At 55.8% G+C, this 19119-nt stretch overlaps 1 protein-coding gene across 1 annotated transcript in view; it reads right to left on the bottom strand.

The window, feature by feature from the left end:
* Nucleotides 1-17049, bottom strand: part of LOC122433990 — a 68141-nt gene extending 51092 nt beyond the window's left edge. Inside the window, exons 1-2 of the mRNA XM_043457105.1 lie at nucleotides 17036-17049; nucleotides 15857-16209 (exon numbers count right to left, since the gene is read on the bottom strand). Of these exons, the coding sequence (XP_043313040.1) occupies nucleotides 15857-16209; nucleotides 17036-17049 (367 nt within the window). The remainder of the gene's footprint in view (nucleotides 1-15856; nucleotides 16210-17035) is intronic.
* Between the last annotated feature and the right edge of the window lie 2070 nt (nucleotides 17050-19119).

Genomic DNA, 19119 nt, shown 5'->3' with positions numbered 1-19119 from the left:
TTAGATTTAAAACCCTGTGTAATTTAAGGAATATGTAATTCATGTGTCTGCATTGAAACCATCAAAGTGCTTTTAAAAGAGCTATTTGAAATCTTTGGAGCTTGATGAATCTTTCCAGTTCTTTCTTTGAAACATGGGAACCACATACTGCCAGGGATAGAGTCAGTCAAATACCAAAGGCTGGGGTGGGTTCCAAGCTTTAAACCCGTGACGTTTCACTTCACAAAACTGAATTTCTCATCTCTAATATCCACTTCCAAATAGGACCCCGCGCTCACAAGGACCACTCACACCTGTGCTCACCTGACTAGCGCTTCCCCCACCCTCGGTCCTGACTCCGCCCGCGGACTGCGCCCGGCTCTGCGATCCCCGCACCATCCCCGCGCTCACGGCCACCCGGTGGGTCGGGGTGTGCCAAAGGCGTGCCGCCTCAGGGCCGGTTTAAAGCGTGGGTCCGGGCCAGAGTCGCTGAAAGACTGGACAAAATCTGCGCGCGAGCAGCGGCGCCCCCGCCCTGACCCCGCACACTTGCTGGTTGGGCCCGCTCGGCCCGGGGACCCCACCAGGCTCCGCGCCCGCCTTCCCCTGCGGCACGGCCGGGTCCCCAGCTGACCGCGCAGATGGAGGAGAGGCAGGCGGGGGTGGCGGGGCGGGGGGAGGGGTGCCCAGACATCGACCTTGACGGAAGTGCGGGCCATCACCCCGCGATCACCACAGCGCTGCGCTGTGTCCGGGGGACACCCAGCTGCGCCTTGTCCGGGGGTCACCCCGCGATCACCACGCTGTGCCGTGTCCGGGGGTCGCGCTCCGGAGGCCCCCAGGCCTCGCGGGGACCCCTCCATCGCCCCCTCCCCCATCCCTCCCCAGCTACCTCTTGACCCGACCCTCCGGAGGTCACCCCCACCCGTCCCCGCCCCCGCCCCCGCCAGCGGGGGGCCCCAGCGCATCCTCTCAGCCTTCCTCCGCACGCCCCCTCTCTGGCGTGGGAAGCGCCCACTGCTTCCCGGTCCGTTTCTATACCCCTGGAAAGGGGCGTCTGACTCTCGCTCGCACCTTCTGCCCCGGCTCGGCACTGGCCTGTGAGCCCCGTCTAGGCGGTCAGGACGCTGGGGTTAAGGATAACCCAGGAAGCCGTGCTCTCCGCAGTGTGGACTAGGCCTGAGAGGTGGAGGGCAGCCGCCCAGGGACACACCCCTCGTCTTCCCTCCACCTCAGAACTCGATTTTCTTCTGGTTACTGGAGGCGGCCGGTGGAACGCCATCACCCCAGCTGCCCAGCTGGCGCGGTTCTGGACATCCCAGCTCTGCTCTGGGGCCCCTCCTCAAACCATCAGCTGGTGAATTGCAAGCGCTGAAGAATGCTGTTTTGGTTTGTTTCAGTCATTACATTTGAGCAGTGACGGACGGTTTTAAATCCTGGGGCTTCGGGTTCCCCCCCAGAGCAGTGAGGAAAGCCATGTATGTTGTATTGTGCTGAGTCCCTGGGTTTTGTCCAACTCTTTGGGACCCCACCGTCTGTAGCCCACCAGACTCCTCTGTCCCTGGGGATTCTCCAGGCAAGAATACTGGAGTGGGTTGCCATGCTCTCCTCCAGGGGATCTTCCCAACCCAGGGATTGAACCCTCTCTCCCAGGTCTGGCCACCAGCAACCTAGGTTACTTCCAGGTCACCCACCCTGGACTGGGTCCTCACAGGATCCTCTCTGGGCGGCCCCAGGTGGTCTCCCATGATTGTTTCACTCACAGGGAGATTCACTCTGAAAGGAGGGCGATCATCACCTCCTTCACCAACCACCCCCACTTCCAATTTCCCCACAACCTGCAACCACCTCAGCCCCCAAGTACACCAATGTCAAACACATGTGACCTAGGTTGACACCTTTCTCTCCCTTGCGCTTTACGACGCAAATCCAATCTGGCCCCAGTCTGGCCAATTCTCTCCTTGAAATGTCGCTCAGATCCACAATAATGTTCAGTGAAGGTTGAGTCCTGAAGGTCAAGAGTGAGAGGAAGGGTGTTGCAGACAGGGAACAGACTATGTGAAGGCCGGGACCTTGAGAGCACCCCAGGGTGGGAGGCGGCCAACGGTTTGGAGGCCCTGCTGGACGGCTCACCAGGCCGCCTGACCTCTGCCTCAGTGGTGTGGGAACCAGCACTGCCCTTCAAACACCTCCTCACTCACCGGTTCTCAGGACTGCCCAAGAGCTCTTGGAGTCTAGCTCCATCTCCTGTCTCCATCACTTCTTGGGGAGCAGCGAGCTTCAGAAGTGCGCTCCCCAGGTGTGAGCAGGACTTTCTGTGTGGATGCCGCAACACACGCTAGTTCCCCTCATTCGACACACACCTGTGTCCTTTGCCTTTGAAGGCTGGGGTCAGGCTGCTGCCTCTCACGATGCAAGAGACCCAATCAACCTCTTTCACCTTGACCTCTCCTTGAAAAGGCATGTTTCCCGCCCCCTCCACAATCACCCCCACGTGACCCTGTTGCGGGACCAGACTCCTTGGAGATGGTGCTCCTGGAGCAGCAGGGCGTGACTCAGTTATTGGACAGGACGTGGGGACGATCACCAGTGGACAGGAAAGCTTGCTCGGCCTGTTCGTGGAGAACGTTCGAGTTAGTATCACGACCAGGAGCCACCCCATCCAGTACATGAACACCTCCCACCACATGTGACTAAGCCTCTTCCTAGAGCCAGGCTGGGGGAAAGTCCTGGCTGGTGGGGTGTTTACACCTTGGCTTGTGTCTGTGGGAAAGGGTGGCACCTTCCAACGCAAAAGGCTGCGAATGGCCAACTCGAGACCAAACGACGCCCATAGCCCAGGACTTGTTACTATGTGCCTGTTTGTATGCTTCCAGTTAAATGCAGAGGTTCTGGTAGCAGCCACCAGCCTCCCAACAAATGGCCTGGAAAGGGAGAGATTGGGCCTGGGACTTGGGTCCTCCCATCACCATAGAGACCAGTCATCACTGGGCAGAAGCAGAGACGGTCGTTGTCTGGGTGTTTGGAGGGGATGGTCCTGGTCAGGCTCACCGTGCCGTCAGCACCCACCCTGCCTGGCTCACTTTCTCCTCCCCCAGCCCTGGGATGGCGGGCCAAAGGGCTCAGAGGTCGACCCTCAGACGGAAACTTTCCCCCCACCCTTCAGCGGCTGTGTGATGTGGGGCGAGTCCACACCCTCTGGGCCTGTTCCTCACTGAAGGGAGGAATAACATCCAGGCCGACATCATCACAGGAGATGAGGCCCCTGAAAGTGATGTGTAAGTTATAGGGCACTGTTCAAATATCAATTATAATCGTGGTGCTTCACTGCCCAGCGGTCCCCAGAGACTGGAATAGGAGCCTGTAACTTAAAGAATAACGGGAATAATGAACCATCACGAAGCGTTTACTGCTCTGAGGAACACCACTTCATGTGAAGTCCTTAATTCAACCCTCTCAGGCATCCTGCGAGAAGCAGTGTCTCCACAGACAGGTAAGGAACAGAGGGGTCAGCGCTTGCCCTCGTGGGAGCGTTAGGTCACCGGTCAGCCAGCACAGGCACGGTCACTGTTTGCAGACTCCCCATCTTTCCAAGGCTGCTTGCTCACACTAACACCTAGCACATACGCATGTGCACGCGTGCGCACGCACACACACACACACACACACAAACTTCACTTCCCACTGAGGAGAAACTTCCCCAAAGTGTAGAGGCCCATCCTTTCCCAGAGGGTCATGCTTGGAAGTCCTGCTCCACAGTATGGAGGCAAGGCCCATCCCAGACGGTGGAGGGGACCTCTGGATGGATGCGGGATCTCTCCATCAGGTGGCCTTTTACCATTGATGCAAATCGTCACCAGGGAGTCACTCTCCTCCCCACCTCCCTGCCCCAGCCCTGGCCTTGGAGTGCAGACTCTTGGGGTCCCACCCTAGCCAGAGCTGCCCCCCCCAGCTGGGTTTCCAGTGCACCCCAGAGTTTACTGCCATCAAAGAGTGGGAGTGAGGATCGTGGCAAATGGCGCATCCACCCCCTGCCCTCCATCCAGTGGAGGGACCAGAGCACTTGTCCACACCAGCCAGTGGCTTACCCCAGGCTCCCGCGTCTCCCACCATCCCCTCGTCCTCTCCATGCCACCCCCGGGTTCCTGTTTCAGATGCCAGCGTGGGTGGTCCACGCCCCTCCGGTCCGCGCTCCTCTCCGTTTAGAGGCAGCCCACCGATTCCTGGCACCAGTCACCGATTCCTCCTAGGCGGACCCCACAGACACTGAGCCAAGGACGTTCTCCTCCGTCAGAGGACATCCCAGCTCCGGGCTACCTTCCGAGGTGCTCCGAAAACCCTCTGACCAAAAGGTAGCCCCGGGAGGCCCTTGTGTAGAGGGAGACATTTTTAAAACACAACTCACCTGACCCCTCCTTCAGCTGCTAAATCAGGCGCACGCGTGAGATGCCTCCGGGAGGAGGGGCTGTGTTCCTGATGACCACACACTCACAGTGCACTTTCTCATCTGCATTCATTTTGGGAGCTAATTCTGGCTGCTGAATGTCTTCATTTAAAATACAGACACACATGTATTTTCTTCAGTGTTTTAATTAGGCCCAAAGGAATGTACTTTCAAATTTTGGTACACTTCATTTGTTATATTAATGAAAAGCCACTTTAAATCAAGTTTCCTGTTGATATTTCATTATGTATGCTGTTCTTACACATCTCTAAAGGAGATTTATGTTACAGGTAGTAACCACAAATACCCGCAGTGGACACGCTGTTAATTTAAAATGTAAGGTTTTGAGGCGCAGCAGAAATATAGGGTCACTCTTTTCTCCAGGGCCGCTCACTTCCCTATGAGATGACCCCCAACTGTCGCCCCATTCAGAGGCCCGACCTACACGCAGGGATCTGACGCTCACACCCAGGTTCACGGAAGACAGAAGTCAGCAGGGGGTCAGAGCACACACGGAAGGGACGGGCAGGGACACGGCCTGCCAGGCGTCAGCAACGGGGCGGGAGAGGACTCGGGGACCTCTGGGCCCTGCCTGGCTGTGTGTGGCCTGGATGTGCTCGCTGGGTTGTGGCTTAGGCCATCTGCACACACGTGCCCACACGCGCGCTCACATCACGCTCGGCGATGGTGATGTTATGTGTGGCCCCTCTCCCAACAACGCGGGCGGCCTCGAAGGTGGCGCTGGCTTAGCCCTTGGCTGCCGTTGAGCGTTTCCAGGTGCCGGCACTGCACCAAGCGTGGCAGCCGTATGCCACCAGACTGAGCCCACCCCACCTCGCCGTGGTGTAGGCGGTCCACCCCGACCCCGTATGATGGAGGAGAAAGCCGACACGCGGGGCTAATGGACTGTGGAGTTAAGGTCTGAAGCCAGGCCCGGGGCCCTGACCACTGTGTCTCGCTGAGAGAGGCTCTGCCGGAGACAGGCCTCCAGCCCCCACGTTCTTGGGGTGCTGTGAGGTAAACCGGGCTTAGTAGCTGAAGAGGATGGTGATCGGCATGGTCCCATGCGAGGAGGGTCAGCGCTGCCCGCTGGCTTTGAGCCGGCAGAGGTTAAACCCCAGTCTGGACACGCGTCGGTGCACTGAACCTTACTTCAGCGCCACACGGTTTGTTCAGTCCCGTCTCCCCACCGCGGCGGGCTGAGAGCACCCCGCGTGGGAACAGGAAGGGGGAAGAGGACTTCTCTGGGCTGCTCAGGACGCTTGGCCGCGTGATCTGACTCCGACTCCTTTTCCTTGTCTTTCAGGTGAGGGAGGCGACGGCTGGGACAACTGAGGCACAACCAGAGGTCCGGCCACGCTTCCTCTGGTGGTCTTCGGGGCCTTGCAAACACCGACAGACGTTACCTCCGGGACCCTCACGAGGACTCTCTGCGTCAATCTGTTATCATTGCTCCTGTTTCACAGATGAGTGAACCAGTTCTCAGAGAGGTCAAGTGACAAGCCCCACGTCACACAGCAGATGCGGGGCGTCAGGGGAGTACAGAGGGCCCAGCAGAAGCCCCAGGTCTCTAACGATTGATGCCCGTGCTTTATAATTCCTCTAGTGTCACCGAGGTAGGCGGCGGGGAGTGTCATGGTTGGCTCTTTTTTCCTGGTTGACTTTTAAACATCTTATGATGGAGAAAGGAATTTCAGACAGTATTCTGCAGCTTAATTTTTTTTTTTTAAAGAGAACTTTTAAGTGCAAGGCAAATATGTTGTTATGCCTGGCTGGACGGTACCACATGCACTGAAATGGCCTCTTTAGAGAAAGTTAAGATAAATATGGCAGTTAGGTGACTGCAAGACTGTTCCACACCCTATTTAGAATTCATATTTGACTGAATTTAAAAATCATAATGATTAATAAACACATAACAGCTACAATTCATTGAGCGCCTACTCATTGTGGCCAGGTGTTAGTCGTGAAGTCGTGTCCGACTCTTTGCGACCCCATGGACTGTAGCCCTCCAGGCTCCTCTGTCCATGGAATTCTCCAGGCAGGAATACTGGAGTGGGGTGCCATTTCCTCCTCCATGGGATCTTCCCAACCTAGGGATTGAACCCAGATCTCCTGCACGGCAAGCAGATTCTTTACCCTCTGAGCCACCAGGGAAGCCGGTGGCCAGGTAGATCACATCATCCATTAAGTTGCACACACCTGCCTGCCAGCCCCGCCATCCAGTCACGCTGGCTGCTGACTAAGGATCAGGTCACACTCTTCCCCACTTCAGGGCCTTTGCACTGGCTAGTTCATCTGCCTGGAATGCTCACCCCTGGGCTTTGCAACTGGAGGCTCCTTCCCAGGCTGCCAGACGCTGCCCATCTTTCACCACCCAGCTGGCCCCGGAGACGCTCTCACAGAGCATGGCTTTTCCTTCCCGGTACCCACCAGCATCCTGGGATTATGTTCTCTCTGCATCTACTGATTTGTCTTCTTTCCACCCCACTCAGGGCTGTCGGGCTTCCCAGGTGGCGCTCGTGCCCAGGGTGGTGCCAGGCTCCTCTGCCCATGGGGTTTTTCAGGCAAGAACACTGGAGTGGGTCGCCATGCCCTCCTCCAGGGGATCTTCCTGACCCAGGGATCAAACCCACGTCTCGTGCATCTCCTGCACTGGCAGGCAGAGTCTTCACCACTAGCGCCACCTGGGAAGCACGTCATCTATCACATTTCAGGCACATATGTATAATATATGTATAATATGTAACATATATAATATCAATACTTACATCATAAGTTTATTACTAACAAATGACTGACTCTCCTTCCTTGGACTCCAAGATCACTTTGCCTGTTAGTCTCTAACTCTGTCGTGATTATCATTATTTGACTAACTGCTCTATTTCTCATGGCACACACTCCTGCTAGACCAGGGGCTCATCTCCACTCTGTGTCACTGCCCGGGGCCACCCCAGCAGGCACTCAGGCCTGCCCTGATCACTGGACCTTGACTCTGGCTCCCCTTGGGTTTTCACTGGTCCTGATTCACAGGCATCAGGAGAAGGAGAGAGGAATGGCTGACCGAGCTCCTGCCATTCCAGGCAAAAGAACAAAGGGCCCCGCGAACATCACCCCATTTAATCTGAGATCCGCATTAGAGTTCCCGTTCACAAACGCGCACACCGGTGGTGAAAGCTTAACTTCCTTGAGATCTTTCTGACTCTCCCACCTCCAATTACTGACAGGTAAAACTGGAAAACTAGGTTTTCTTAAATTTAAAGAACTATCAAACAAGCCTCTCTCTGGGCCATCACTTGAGTCCCAGGTGTCAGTAGCACTGAACCTTGATGTTGACACGTTTGTGAAACCACCGGTCACTGAAAAGACTCCAGACCTGGAGCCCCCGGCTCTCCCTGCTCCCCCGGCCTGGTCTGCAGCTCTCTTCCCACACTCTGGAATTTGGGGGGCTGCCTCTTGGGGTCTGGAAGGGCATTCTGTCTGCTATGACCCTGACCTGGACCCAAGGCACCCCCCCAGATCCTGCATGAAGGAGGCTTGTCTGGGGGCCGAGGCCACAGGGCAGCGGCCTCCGGCCTGCGGGGCCAGCCCTGAGCAGACCCGCACTCGTGAGCCCTGACTTGCTAACTCCATGCGTGCATACTCAGTCGTGTCTGCCTCGTTGCGGCCCCGTGGTCTGTAGCTTGCCAGGCTCCTCTGTCCATGGAATCCTCCAGGCAAGAATACTGGAGTGGGTCACCATTTCCTTCTCCAGGGACTTGCTCACTTACAAAGGTGCTTGATCCCCACGTCTTCAGCTGAAGGCAACCTGTAGCTAATGAAAGCTCACCAGTCCAATCCTCCACTTCCAGGCAGGCAGGACGACAGGCAGCATTGCAGGAATGCCTAAATATTTCTTTCACTAGCACCCCCTCCCCGACAGGGCTGCAGCCTTGATTTCAGTTGTCACAACAATACAGCTGTTTTAGGTCCTTGGAAAACCAGCCAAGGAGAGGCAGCAAGAGACCCCAGGTCTGAGAGGTCACCTTCGTCTGCCTTGAGAAGCATGCATGTGCACACGCATGTGTGTGTGAGGGCGGGGTGATTGTGCCAGGCAGGTAAGTGGTGAATTCCTGGACCAGGTTCTCCTGTTGGCCCGGGAGCGTAGAGCACTGAATTCTGTCCACTGAGAACCCCGATTTCAGGAGGCTGTGGCACTGGGCCCACAGACCCACAAAAGACTGGTGAGAGAACATTCTTTCTGAGGAAACCCCCTCCCACGCACAGGAGCCAGGCCTCTGAGTGCCGACAAGGCCCGACAAGACCTGAAAGATGACGTAACGAGGTTCCACCCAGAGCCGCCCGAAGCCGCTGACACATGGCCCCGGGGACGTGAGTTCAGTGGGCAGCTGCCCCAGGGTCCACGTGTGGGCATTACCGTAAAGGAAAGGGAAAGCAGCCCTGCTCACCGATCAACATTCATATTCGTGTGGAAAAGCACAAATTATACGAACCAAGTGAAAACTGGTAACCCCACTTCCTAGTGATGGAAATTGTTAATACATTGCAGAATATGCTTCCAGATGCTATTCTCTGAGTGTACACAGGAGCAGGTATGCAAGCGCTTCCATTCTCCTGGAATCTGCTTTTCTTATTTAAAGATAAGTTCTTCCATGTCATAAGATTTAAATTTTTATGGATGTGTCATCATTTCCTCAGTTGATAAGGGGCAGAGGCTGGTGCACATTAGGCATTTCTGCAGCAGGTAGAACTGCCCACACCCAGTAGAACTCAGAGACCTCAGCCTGGACCCTTTCCTCAGGGACAGACTGGCTCCCACTCGAGCTGTGAGTCTGATCACCCACCTGACTTAAGTGTGAAACTCAACCCAGGCAGACATTTGAAATTCAGGTTTTCCCGGAGCTACGCTGATAGGTTTAGAGACCTGGGCAGGCTGCTGATGAGGGGAGGGTAACAGCAGAGAGGAAGATCTGAGCTCTTTGAAATGACCTTGGGGTCAAGAGGTCATTTGGTCCAGGCGATTCTTTTTGTGGATAAGGAGACTGAGGTCAGGAACAGTTTTATGAAAGAGTAATAATCTGGTGGAGAAATCAACAAAGGATACAGAGAGAAATTTTCCAAAAGACAAAACATGAGTTAAGAACGTATTTTAAAATATTCAATTGTGTTCACAAAGAAATGAAAACCAAACAATAAAAGCTCTTTTTTGTCTATCAAATTTAGAGGGGAAGACAGAACTGGCTGGGTTCAAGGAGCTGGACCCTTTGTACACTTGGGATTTTCAAAGATGTGATTTCCTCTGCATGTATCATGACAATGTGTCCAAATAGCTTTAAATATAGTCATCCCACTTGATACATTGTTTTTACAGGAATTTATACCAGGAATTTATCTTAATGAATTAATTAGAGATAGTCACAAAGATTTATCTTCTAGGATGTTCACTGCAGCATTTTTTATGGTGGTGAAAATTTGGAAAAGACATAAATGTCCAACAATAGGGGATTGGTGAAATAAATGGAGCCCTAGGCAGCCACTAAGATTCAAATTTTAGAAAAATTAATGACATGAAAAGGCTCATGATATAATAAATTTTAAAATTTGCTTATAAAATTGAACACTTTTTTCAAGTGAATATTTCTGAGTGCCAGAGTTACAGGTAATTTTTGTTCCAAAATTTTATCTCTATGCTCCCATGCTTTTCAAATTTCTACAATGGATGCGTTTGTTAACCTCTTAAGAAAAGGGCACCCGAGGAAGGTCGGATTATGGCGGGGAGGCTACAGGAAGTGAGGAAGTGTTGTGCCAACTGAGGCCTGCAGGTTACCCTTGGCCTTCAGCAGTATCATCTTGTTTTACAGGGTCTGCCTACAGGCTGAACCCCCGGGTGCAGGGCTGGGAGCCACCACGTGGGTGCCAGGGGCCAAGAAGGACAGCCTTGACCCGGCCCCTGACCCTGAAGCTACTCCTAATGAGAAGCCATAGTTAGCAGGTAACCTCACAACCCCCGCAGCCCACACCCTCAGCACCTCCTCTGTCCTCCTCCTCTCCGGACTGGACCTCTCCAGGCCATTCAGGAAAGTTCTAACTGCTTCGATGAGTCTTAGAGGCCTGCTGAAGATCGTAGCTCTCACTTCCTCAGTATGCGGGCGGGGGAGGACCTCTGGAGGACCAGCTTGCTCCAAGGGGTAACAGCGGGGCCGACAACTGCCGCCCGCAAAGTTGCAGGGAACTCGAGAGACCGGTGGGCACCGGGCTCTAACGACTGCCTGTTTGCTGCACGGTCAGCATCCTCGGCCCCAGGACGCTCCCACACCTGCCGGTCCTACCTGTCCTTCAGACCACGTCTTCACCTGCTGTCAGAGTTCTACTCTTTAGGACTCACTCCCACCCCCGGTCTTTCCCAAATCACTTGCTTTCCCCCCTTACTAGGGGACCCCGTTTTTTTCTTTCATCAATGCACTCTCTGCTTCCCTGGTGGCTCAGATGATAAAGAATCGGCCCCACAATGCAGGAGGCCCGGGTTTGATCCCTGGGTTGGGAAGATCCCCTGGAGAAGGGCATGGCAACCCACTCCAGTACTCTTGCCTGGAGAACCCCATGGACAGAGGAGCCTGGCGGGCTACAGTCCACGGGATGGCAAAGAGTTGGATACGATTGAGTGACTCACACTTTCACTTTCATGCACTCTGTACCCACCTTGAGTCCTGAGCCCCACCCAGGAGCACCCCGAGCCCCCATTGCGACCCACGCACCCTCCCAGGGAAGCACCAGCGCCCGCGGAAGCCTTGCCGGCCCGAGGGGCTGTCTGGGGCATCAGCGGAGGAAGAATTCCTCGCACAACGTGTCCTCGCACCATCCACCATCCTGCTGACCACGCGAGCCCCGTGGACAGGACAGCCACGGGGTGTCAGGATGTCAGAGGATGTCGGAGGCGGGCCACACGGAGGGCGCACGGCGTTCACAGCCCACTGCCACGCTGCCGCCTGTCCCCTGCCAGGGTCCCCTGACCGCCGAAGCCTTGGCACGAAGGTCTCTGGGTGGGGCCTGGCCCCCGCGCGTGGCTGGCGCGTCCTCAGCTGCCGCCCTCCTGTGGTCCCCGCCCTTCTGCTGAGCCTGGTTGTCATTCTGTGGATTCTATGAGCCACTTGATATCCTTACTATTCCATTTCTGCTTCAATGAGTGGTTTCTGCCATTGGCAAGCAACGGCCCCGGTGGGCCACAGCTCCCCCCCAGGGCTGCTGGAAGCACTGCTGGCTGGAGGGGGGGCGCCCAGGGCAGAGGACCCAAGGGCTTGGGGTGTCCCAGCGCTACGCTCTCCGGGGCTGGGGCAGACCTCGTTCCGGGGTCGTTCTCCAGGTTTTCCTGCCGTTGGTATCGTTAGCATGTTTGGTTCTTCGCGTCACTGCAGACTCAGGAGCCACGGACGCTGGGGAGACTCTGTTTACCGCACGGAGCTGCGCCGTCACTGCCCTCCGCAGTCAGAGGGCCGTTCACAGGGGCCTCCTCGGGAGGCCCGAGGCCGTTCATCGCCTGCGGTCACTCCAGACCGGCCCTCTGGAAAGATGCCTCACCGCGTCAGCATCGCCCTCACCGTCCTCCCCGATAGCCCCCGCCCTCCTCTGAGCAGAGCCAGGCCCAGAGGCCGGTCCTCTCCCAGAAGGCAGACCCTGCTCACTTCCAGGAGCTGGAGGGAAGGGTCTCTGTTTTGGGGGAAGCCAGGGAAAAGCCCAGCTCACCAATGGCCACGTGACTCCTTTGAAAAAAGAGGGAATGTTGCTTTTTCCCCTCTGTAGCAGTAAGCTCAATAAATGAACAATAAGCTCATGAGAAAGCACACAGCTAGGAGCGGGGGTCTCCCCCTTCTCTTGTGCAATATTTCCCTGCAGGACCTTCCTGCTTCCTCCGAGGTACCGCTGGTCCCCCAGGGACCAGAGCCTATGTGGGATGACTCCCAGCTCCACCCCTGGGGCTCAGGCCTGGGGACAGGTGCCAACGTGGTACCGGGCGGCTGAGGGCACCCTCGGGATGTGGTGTCCGACGAGGGGAAGATGAGGCGGGGGAACCCGGGGCTCTGGAGAGGCCTGCGGGACCCGGAGGAAGGCCAGGACCCAGCCCCTCCCGGTTTCCTGTTACTAAAGCCCTTGAAGGGCCCGAGGTCATTTGTGAGGGAGGACCACGGGGGGAGCACCGTGGGGGAGCACCGTGAGGGCGCTGGAGCCCTGGCCCTGGACCCTGGCCCCAGGACCCCTGGTCCTGGAGGGTGGGCGTGTGTGACATGGAGGCCAAGAGTCCCGAGCACAGGGAGCCGGCTCCGCTGACCAGCTCGTCACCCAGAAACCCAGGAGGCCTCCTCGCGCCCCCGGAGGGGTGGAGGTTCGGCACCGGCAGGGACCGAAGGCCCTGGGGCTGAGGGGGAGGGACCTGGGGGGAGGAAACGGCCATTTCTATTCCCTTTGAATATTTAGAAGTACGGCGTGGACACACACACTGCAGCGAGGTCAGGGGCCTGGTTTGACACTGAACACAGTTAGCTAAGACGTCACCACTGGAGACGCCAGTGCAGGGGACACCTGTGGACCTCTGTGTTATTTGTGTAACTTCCTGTAAGTCTCTAGTTATTTAAAAATAAAAAGTCATTTAAAAAGATACGGGATACAATGTTTTCATAATGAAAACCTAGCCATGTCAGATCACAGAAGGAAGCTCCCCCAAATTCCAAAGGGGAAACTTCAGAGCTGGGACATAATTTTCCACCCCAGGCTGCTGGAGTAGAACCTCTGGCTTCCCAGCCCTGTGTGGGGTTGGGAAAGACCTAGGAGACGTTGGCAGAGAGCCCTGACTTGGCCTCCATCCCCAGGCCTGACCTGCAAAGGACACTGTGATGAGTAAAACGGGGTATTTCCGTAAGGGCCTCTCATGGAGCTGGCGGCAGCAGTTAAGAGAAGGCCTGTAAGCAACACACACAGACACACACCCACACACTCAGACACACACACACAACACTGCCCAGCCACATCCACGGAGCTCCCTTCCTATTTCTTGTGACCCCGGCAACCCACCCACCCACCCCAGTGTCGGGTGGGCAGAACAAGCCCACGACAGGACTTCCTTGGTGGGCTCTTGGTTAAGACCCCGCCTGCCAATGCAGGGGACCCGAGTTCGATCCCTGGTCCGGGCAGATCCCACATGACGAGGGACAGCTAAGCCCGAGCGTCACAACTACTGAAGCGCACGTGCCCCAGAGCTCATGCTCCGCAACAGGAGAAGCCAGCACAAGCGGAAGCCCGGGCATCACAACTTGAGAGCAGCCCCCACTCATCGCAACTAGAGAAAAGCCCAGGCAGCAACAGAGACCCAGCAGAGCCAAAATTAAATAAATACAATTTTTAAAAAGAGCAAATGTCCACGGACGGCCTCCGGAAGCCACCGAAGCACCACACTCAGGACACAGCGGACTTTTGTTGCTCTGTCCTTTCCAGTGTAACATCAACTCTCTCGTCTATGGCTCAGAGAGCCTCCAGCGAAACAAAATTAAAATACAGAAACAGAAAACATGAAGTTTCCTCTTTACTCCTTTGTGTGGGACTGAAGTCTTTTAACACAGTTTCCAACAAAACCCATCTCAAATCCAATAAACTATGGAGAAAAACAGTTGAACATGCAAAAAGATTCAGAAATCTACAATAAGGGAGCTTACATGAACAAGTATTTTCCTGTGAAATTGATTTTCTCCAAGAAAGAGGAAAACTTTATATTCTCAAAGAGACCGGGGACGAAATTGCATCGATGAAAAGAGAACCATCTCAAATGTTTAAAATATTGTTTCTAGAAGTAAAACACTAACTACGCATTGTTTCTGAGGTCCGCAAGAACAGTGAACTGTGTATTGGATGTTGCAGAAAGCCAGCTTCCCTGGTGGCTCAGATGGCAAAGAATCTGCCTGCAATGCAGGAGACCTGGGTTCCATCCCTGGGTCAGGAAGATCCCATGGAGAAGGGAATGGCAACCCACTTCTGTATTCTTGCCTGGAGAACTCCGTGGACAAAGGAGGCTGACCGGCAAGTCCATGGGATCGCAAAGAGTTGGACATGGCAGAGCCACTAACACTGCACTGCAAACTAATTACCTGGAGAAATTCTCTGAGGGTTTAGAAGAAGATGTAGGTGTGAAAGAGTAAATAACAAGAAAGAGAAAAAGAGGAAGATCACAGAGTATCTATTGGGGAAGATTTGCATAACAGGGCTTCCAAAAGGAAATAAAGGAGCAGAGAAGAAGAAATAATAGAAGAAAAATGCTCAGATATAGAAATCATTAGAGATCATTAGCAAAGGGAAGAAGGGGAGAAGGGTTGAGTAAAGGAGGCTCCCCTCTCCCCGAAAAAAAAAAAGAACAACAACATCCACAAGTGAGGGAGGAAAAGGAAGAATCCTGATCACGCAGCCACCACGGCTGAGGGCCTGTTCCAAGAAAATGGATAACCTGAATGTTTTACAAAATCAAACAGAAATGAAGATACATATTCCAATGAGAAATATAAAGAACAATTTCTTATAAAGAAATTATAAGGAAAATAAAGAACAAAATAACCCAGAGGGAAGGAGTGACTGAGATTTACGACGGAGCATTCAGCACAGGAGCGGCTCAGAGCCTGGCGGAGCAGCAAGGGAAGGTGGGCCTGGCGGCGTCCACGCGGTCAGGGACGGGCAGGGGCAGCGGTGCTCTGAGGCCCCGCGGGGGAGGAAGCCACGCGGGGGAGGAGGTCAGACGCGGGAGGAGGCCGCCCGGGGAAGGGGGAGGCTCTCGCGGGCCGGAAGCAGACGGAGGGGAGAGAGAAGGGCGGCCCCGCGGGGTGGAGGGGCGCGCGGCCCCGGCCCCTGCCGTCGGGAGCCGCTGTCCTCCAAGCGGAGGCGGGCGAGCGGGCGGGCGGCGCGCGGCTGTCCCGGGCCCCGGGGTCGCCGGGCCGCGCTCCAGCGCCCTCCCGCGGTGGGAAACGGGGCCGCGGCCCTCGGCGCTCCCCTGGGGCCCTCCCGGCGGCTTCGCAGGGTGGCCGGGAGGCGCCGGGGCCCGGGACGGCGCCTGGAGAGGGCCGAGCCGGCAGGGACGCTGGCTGGCAGGGAGCGCGGCGCCGCCCCGCGCGCCTCGGATCCCGGCCGCGGTCGGGGCCGCCCGAGGTGCCTGCGGACCCCGCGGCCCGGGGGCTGGCGGCGCAGGGTCCCCAGTGCCCCGGCTTCCAGGGCCGTCCTCCGCCTCGAGGCCGACGCCGGGCCGGCAGGGTCGGGTTTCCCGGCCGCCGGGCCGCTGGCCTCCACCCTGCGGGGCAGGCGGGCCTCCCCGCCCCGGGACGCGGACGCCGGGGCGGCTGGAGGACACGGCTTATCGGCCAGTTCGTCTCCTTGGTCCCACCGTTTACGAGGAGCGACAAGAATTACCGTTGCCTGCTCGGAAGAGGCAGGGCTGCGTGTCAGGCAGGACTCCCCGCGTCGCCGACGGCCGCAAGCTGCGCCTCTCGAAGCTTCCGAGGAGCGTCTTAAAGGGGGCTCGACCCGGCTCCGGGGGCTCTCTTGTGGGGTCTGGAGTGGGGCAGGACGCGCCCTGGCCGGCGGGGAAACGACCGCCCCGTCGCCGGAGCCTGGACGCAGCATCTGCCCTGACGCGCGGCCCGCACCGCCCTTGGCTAGCATGGCGCCCATCCGCGTGTCCTCCGCCTCGGGGTCCTGCTCCTCCCGGGTTCTCCTCCCCCAGCCACCCCCCCAGCGTCTCCTCCTCACCCCGCCCCCAGCTTCTCCAACCCCCCGCGCCAGCTTCTCCCCCACCAGCTTCTCCTCCCCCCCAGCTTCTCCTCTACCACACCAGCTTCTCCTCTGCCCCCCAGCTTCTCTTCCTCCCCAGCTTCTCCTCCCCCCAGCTTCTCCTCCCCCCCAGCTTCTCCTCTCCCACACCAGCTTCTCCTCTCCCCCCACCCCCAGTTTCTCCTCTCCCCCCACCCCCAGCTTCTCCTCTCCCCCCACCCCCAGTTTCTCCTCTCCCCTTCCAGCTTCTCTCCCCCCCCCCCAGCTTCTCCTCTCCACCCAGGTCTCCTCCCCCGCCCCAGCTTCTCCTCTCCCCCTCAGCTTCTCCTCCCCCCCCAGCTTCTCCTCTCCCCTCAGCTTCTCCCCCCCCAGCTTCTCCTCTCCCTCAGCTTCTCCTCCCCCCCCCACCCAGCTTCTCCTCTCCCCCCCACCCCCAGCTTCTCTTCCTCCCCAGCTTCTCCCTTCAGTGCTCTCCTTCTGAGTCCGGAGCCCGGCCCTCATGTCTCCCCCGTCAGCACACTCCCCAGGGATCCACGCCGCCCCCCCCTCTATGCACACGACACCCAGATCTTCATCCCAGCCTCTAGGTAGGCGCTGGATTCTGTGTGCACCTGCCCACTGACAACTAGCTACCCCGGGACATTCCGTAAGCACCACAAGGTCAAGAAGCCTCTGCATTCGTTTCCTGTAGCTACTCTCACCAGCTCTCACTCAGCACTGCTTGCTGGAATACTGCAAACAGCTGAGCTCTGATTTTACTAAGTCCTTCATACCTGGCTTTCTCGGGGGGACGCAGGGCTCTCGAGGTCCTGTACTCACCTCTGTAGTCTCATCCTTGGCACCCCCACCCCCTCCTCCTTCATATCTCTTCAAAACCTGCCACTGAACCATTTTGGATTTCTTTTAGATCCCAGAATGCCCAGGCATCTTTCCTAACTTTATGATATGTCAAGCCATTTACCTGGGAAAGAACACTGTCCTTTTCTTAGCCCTAATCAGGCAGCCTCCTAGAGGAAGCCTTCTCGGTTGCTCCCGCCAAGAGAGCTGGGTTCCTCCCCTGTATCCTCTGCTTACGAATGCAACACATGTGACGCTGAATGGTTCTTACTTGCTGACTTGTGGCCCCCTTTAGGCATGTGATGGGATGAGAAAGCGCTATGATTAATAAATGCCTACGGTATGCAAGGGGCTTCCCTGGTGGCTCGTGGTTAAGAAGCCGCCTGCCAATGTGGGAGACATGGGTTTGATCCACGGGTTGAGAAGATCCCCTGGAGAAGGACCTGGCCACCCACTCCAGTATTCTTGCCTGGGAAATCCCATGGACACAGGAGCCTGGCGGGCTGCAATCCACGGGGGCACACAGGGAGGGACGTGAGCGAGCGACTATACGACATGCATGCAAGATGGCAGGGTCAGGCTCTGCCCCATGTACACTGAAGGGGTTGGCAGAGGCACGGAAGCAGGCGAATCCCGACTGGGTGGTGGGCACACAAGCAACGCTGCCCTCTGAGAAGACCCTGCCGGGCTGAGGCCTTATGTGACTGGCTGGCTCCGCCGTGGCAGGTACTGGGGCTGGGTCATGCCCACCTCCGTGCCCTTAAAGGGTGGAAGGGTCAAAAGCCCTCTGTCCTGGAGTGAGGAGGGCCAGAGGGCAGGGGGGCTCGCTGGCAGGCCTCTCCTGGGGATGGTGGGAGCCATGGGAAATGCCACCAAAACACCCTTTCCTGTGTGTTTTTGAGAGCAGTTCTCATCTCCACCTCCATGAAGGCAGGCAGGCGGGAGGCTTTGAGGAGAGTGTTCTCCAAAAACCTAAGTTCAGTTCCCTAAGTGAGTGTGAGAACTGAAACATGATTTCCAGGCACTGAGGAATCTCACCATTTAACATTGGCCCTTACAGACGATTCTGGGTGGGAGATAGCGGTTTGCATCGGGACATGATTGCCCAGCACTCTGAGCCCACAAACTAATACGAGTTTAATTTCTGAAAACAAGGTCCACCAAGATGAAATTCCACTAATTAGCAAAAGCCTTCTTTTTCCAGATGCATTCCAATCTATTACCCACGGAAGCAGACATTAGACATAAATGTGGGGAGAGGGGACTGCATGTCAAGAGTTGGCTGAGAGAGGCCTTCACTCCAGGTTCCCCTTTGGAATTGAAACTCATCTCGATAAATCACCATGGCTCTTCGCCATCAGAAGTCTTCTCCCTTCAGATCTTATGGCCAAGAGAAGTACGGGCCATATGTTCACACCATTTGGTGAAAAATACACTGAACCAACAAAACAAGCATTGCACTTATGGGGAAATTTTTTATCAAGCTAAAAGTGTGTTCATCCTAAATGTGCAGAAGATGTCATGTCATTTTTCCTCCCAATGGGAACAAATAACTGCTCATATTAGACCAGCATTTTTAAAGCAATGATCTAAATATAAGCAACTCGTGTCCTCCTCACGTGTCCCTTTTTATCCCTCTTTTGGGTCACAGTGGGTGACTGAAAAGTGAAACTGGAAAGAAAAAAATATTACAGAATTAAAACACTCAATGTTATTTGGCTGGGGCACCAAAAAAGTTGTTAATTGGTGGGAAACTCCAATAGCCCCCAAGTCAAGCTAAGACTTGCCAATTCCTTCTGGACAGGCCCATTCCCTAGATGATTTCAATTTAAAGGCTACCTGGGGTTTAGTTTAATCCTAATTTCTTATTAAGTGTCATCTATGAAAGCCCATGGGCCCATCAATACATTTTTAGAAAATTTACTTTCCATTCCAAGTCTTAGGGTGTATTTGAAAACCTGACTTGGGCATCTGGAGCATCTTGTGTCCAGTAGGGATGTAATAATGATTTTCTCACAGGCATTCACACAACCTTTGGATGTAGAAGGGAGACCCCAGGAAGGTGT

The sequence above is a fragment of the Cervus canadensis genome, chromosome 33, assembly GCF_019320065.1.
Source record: "Cervus canadensis isolate Bull #8, Minnesota chromosome 33, ASM1932006v1, whole genome shotgun sequence".
NCBI lineage: Eukaryota > Metazoa > Chordata > Mammalia > Artiodactyla > Cervidae > Cervus > Cervus canadensis.
This window is presented reverse-complemented; position numbering and strand designations above follow the sequence as displayed.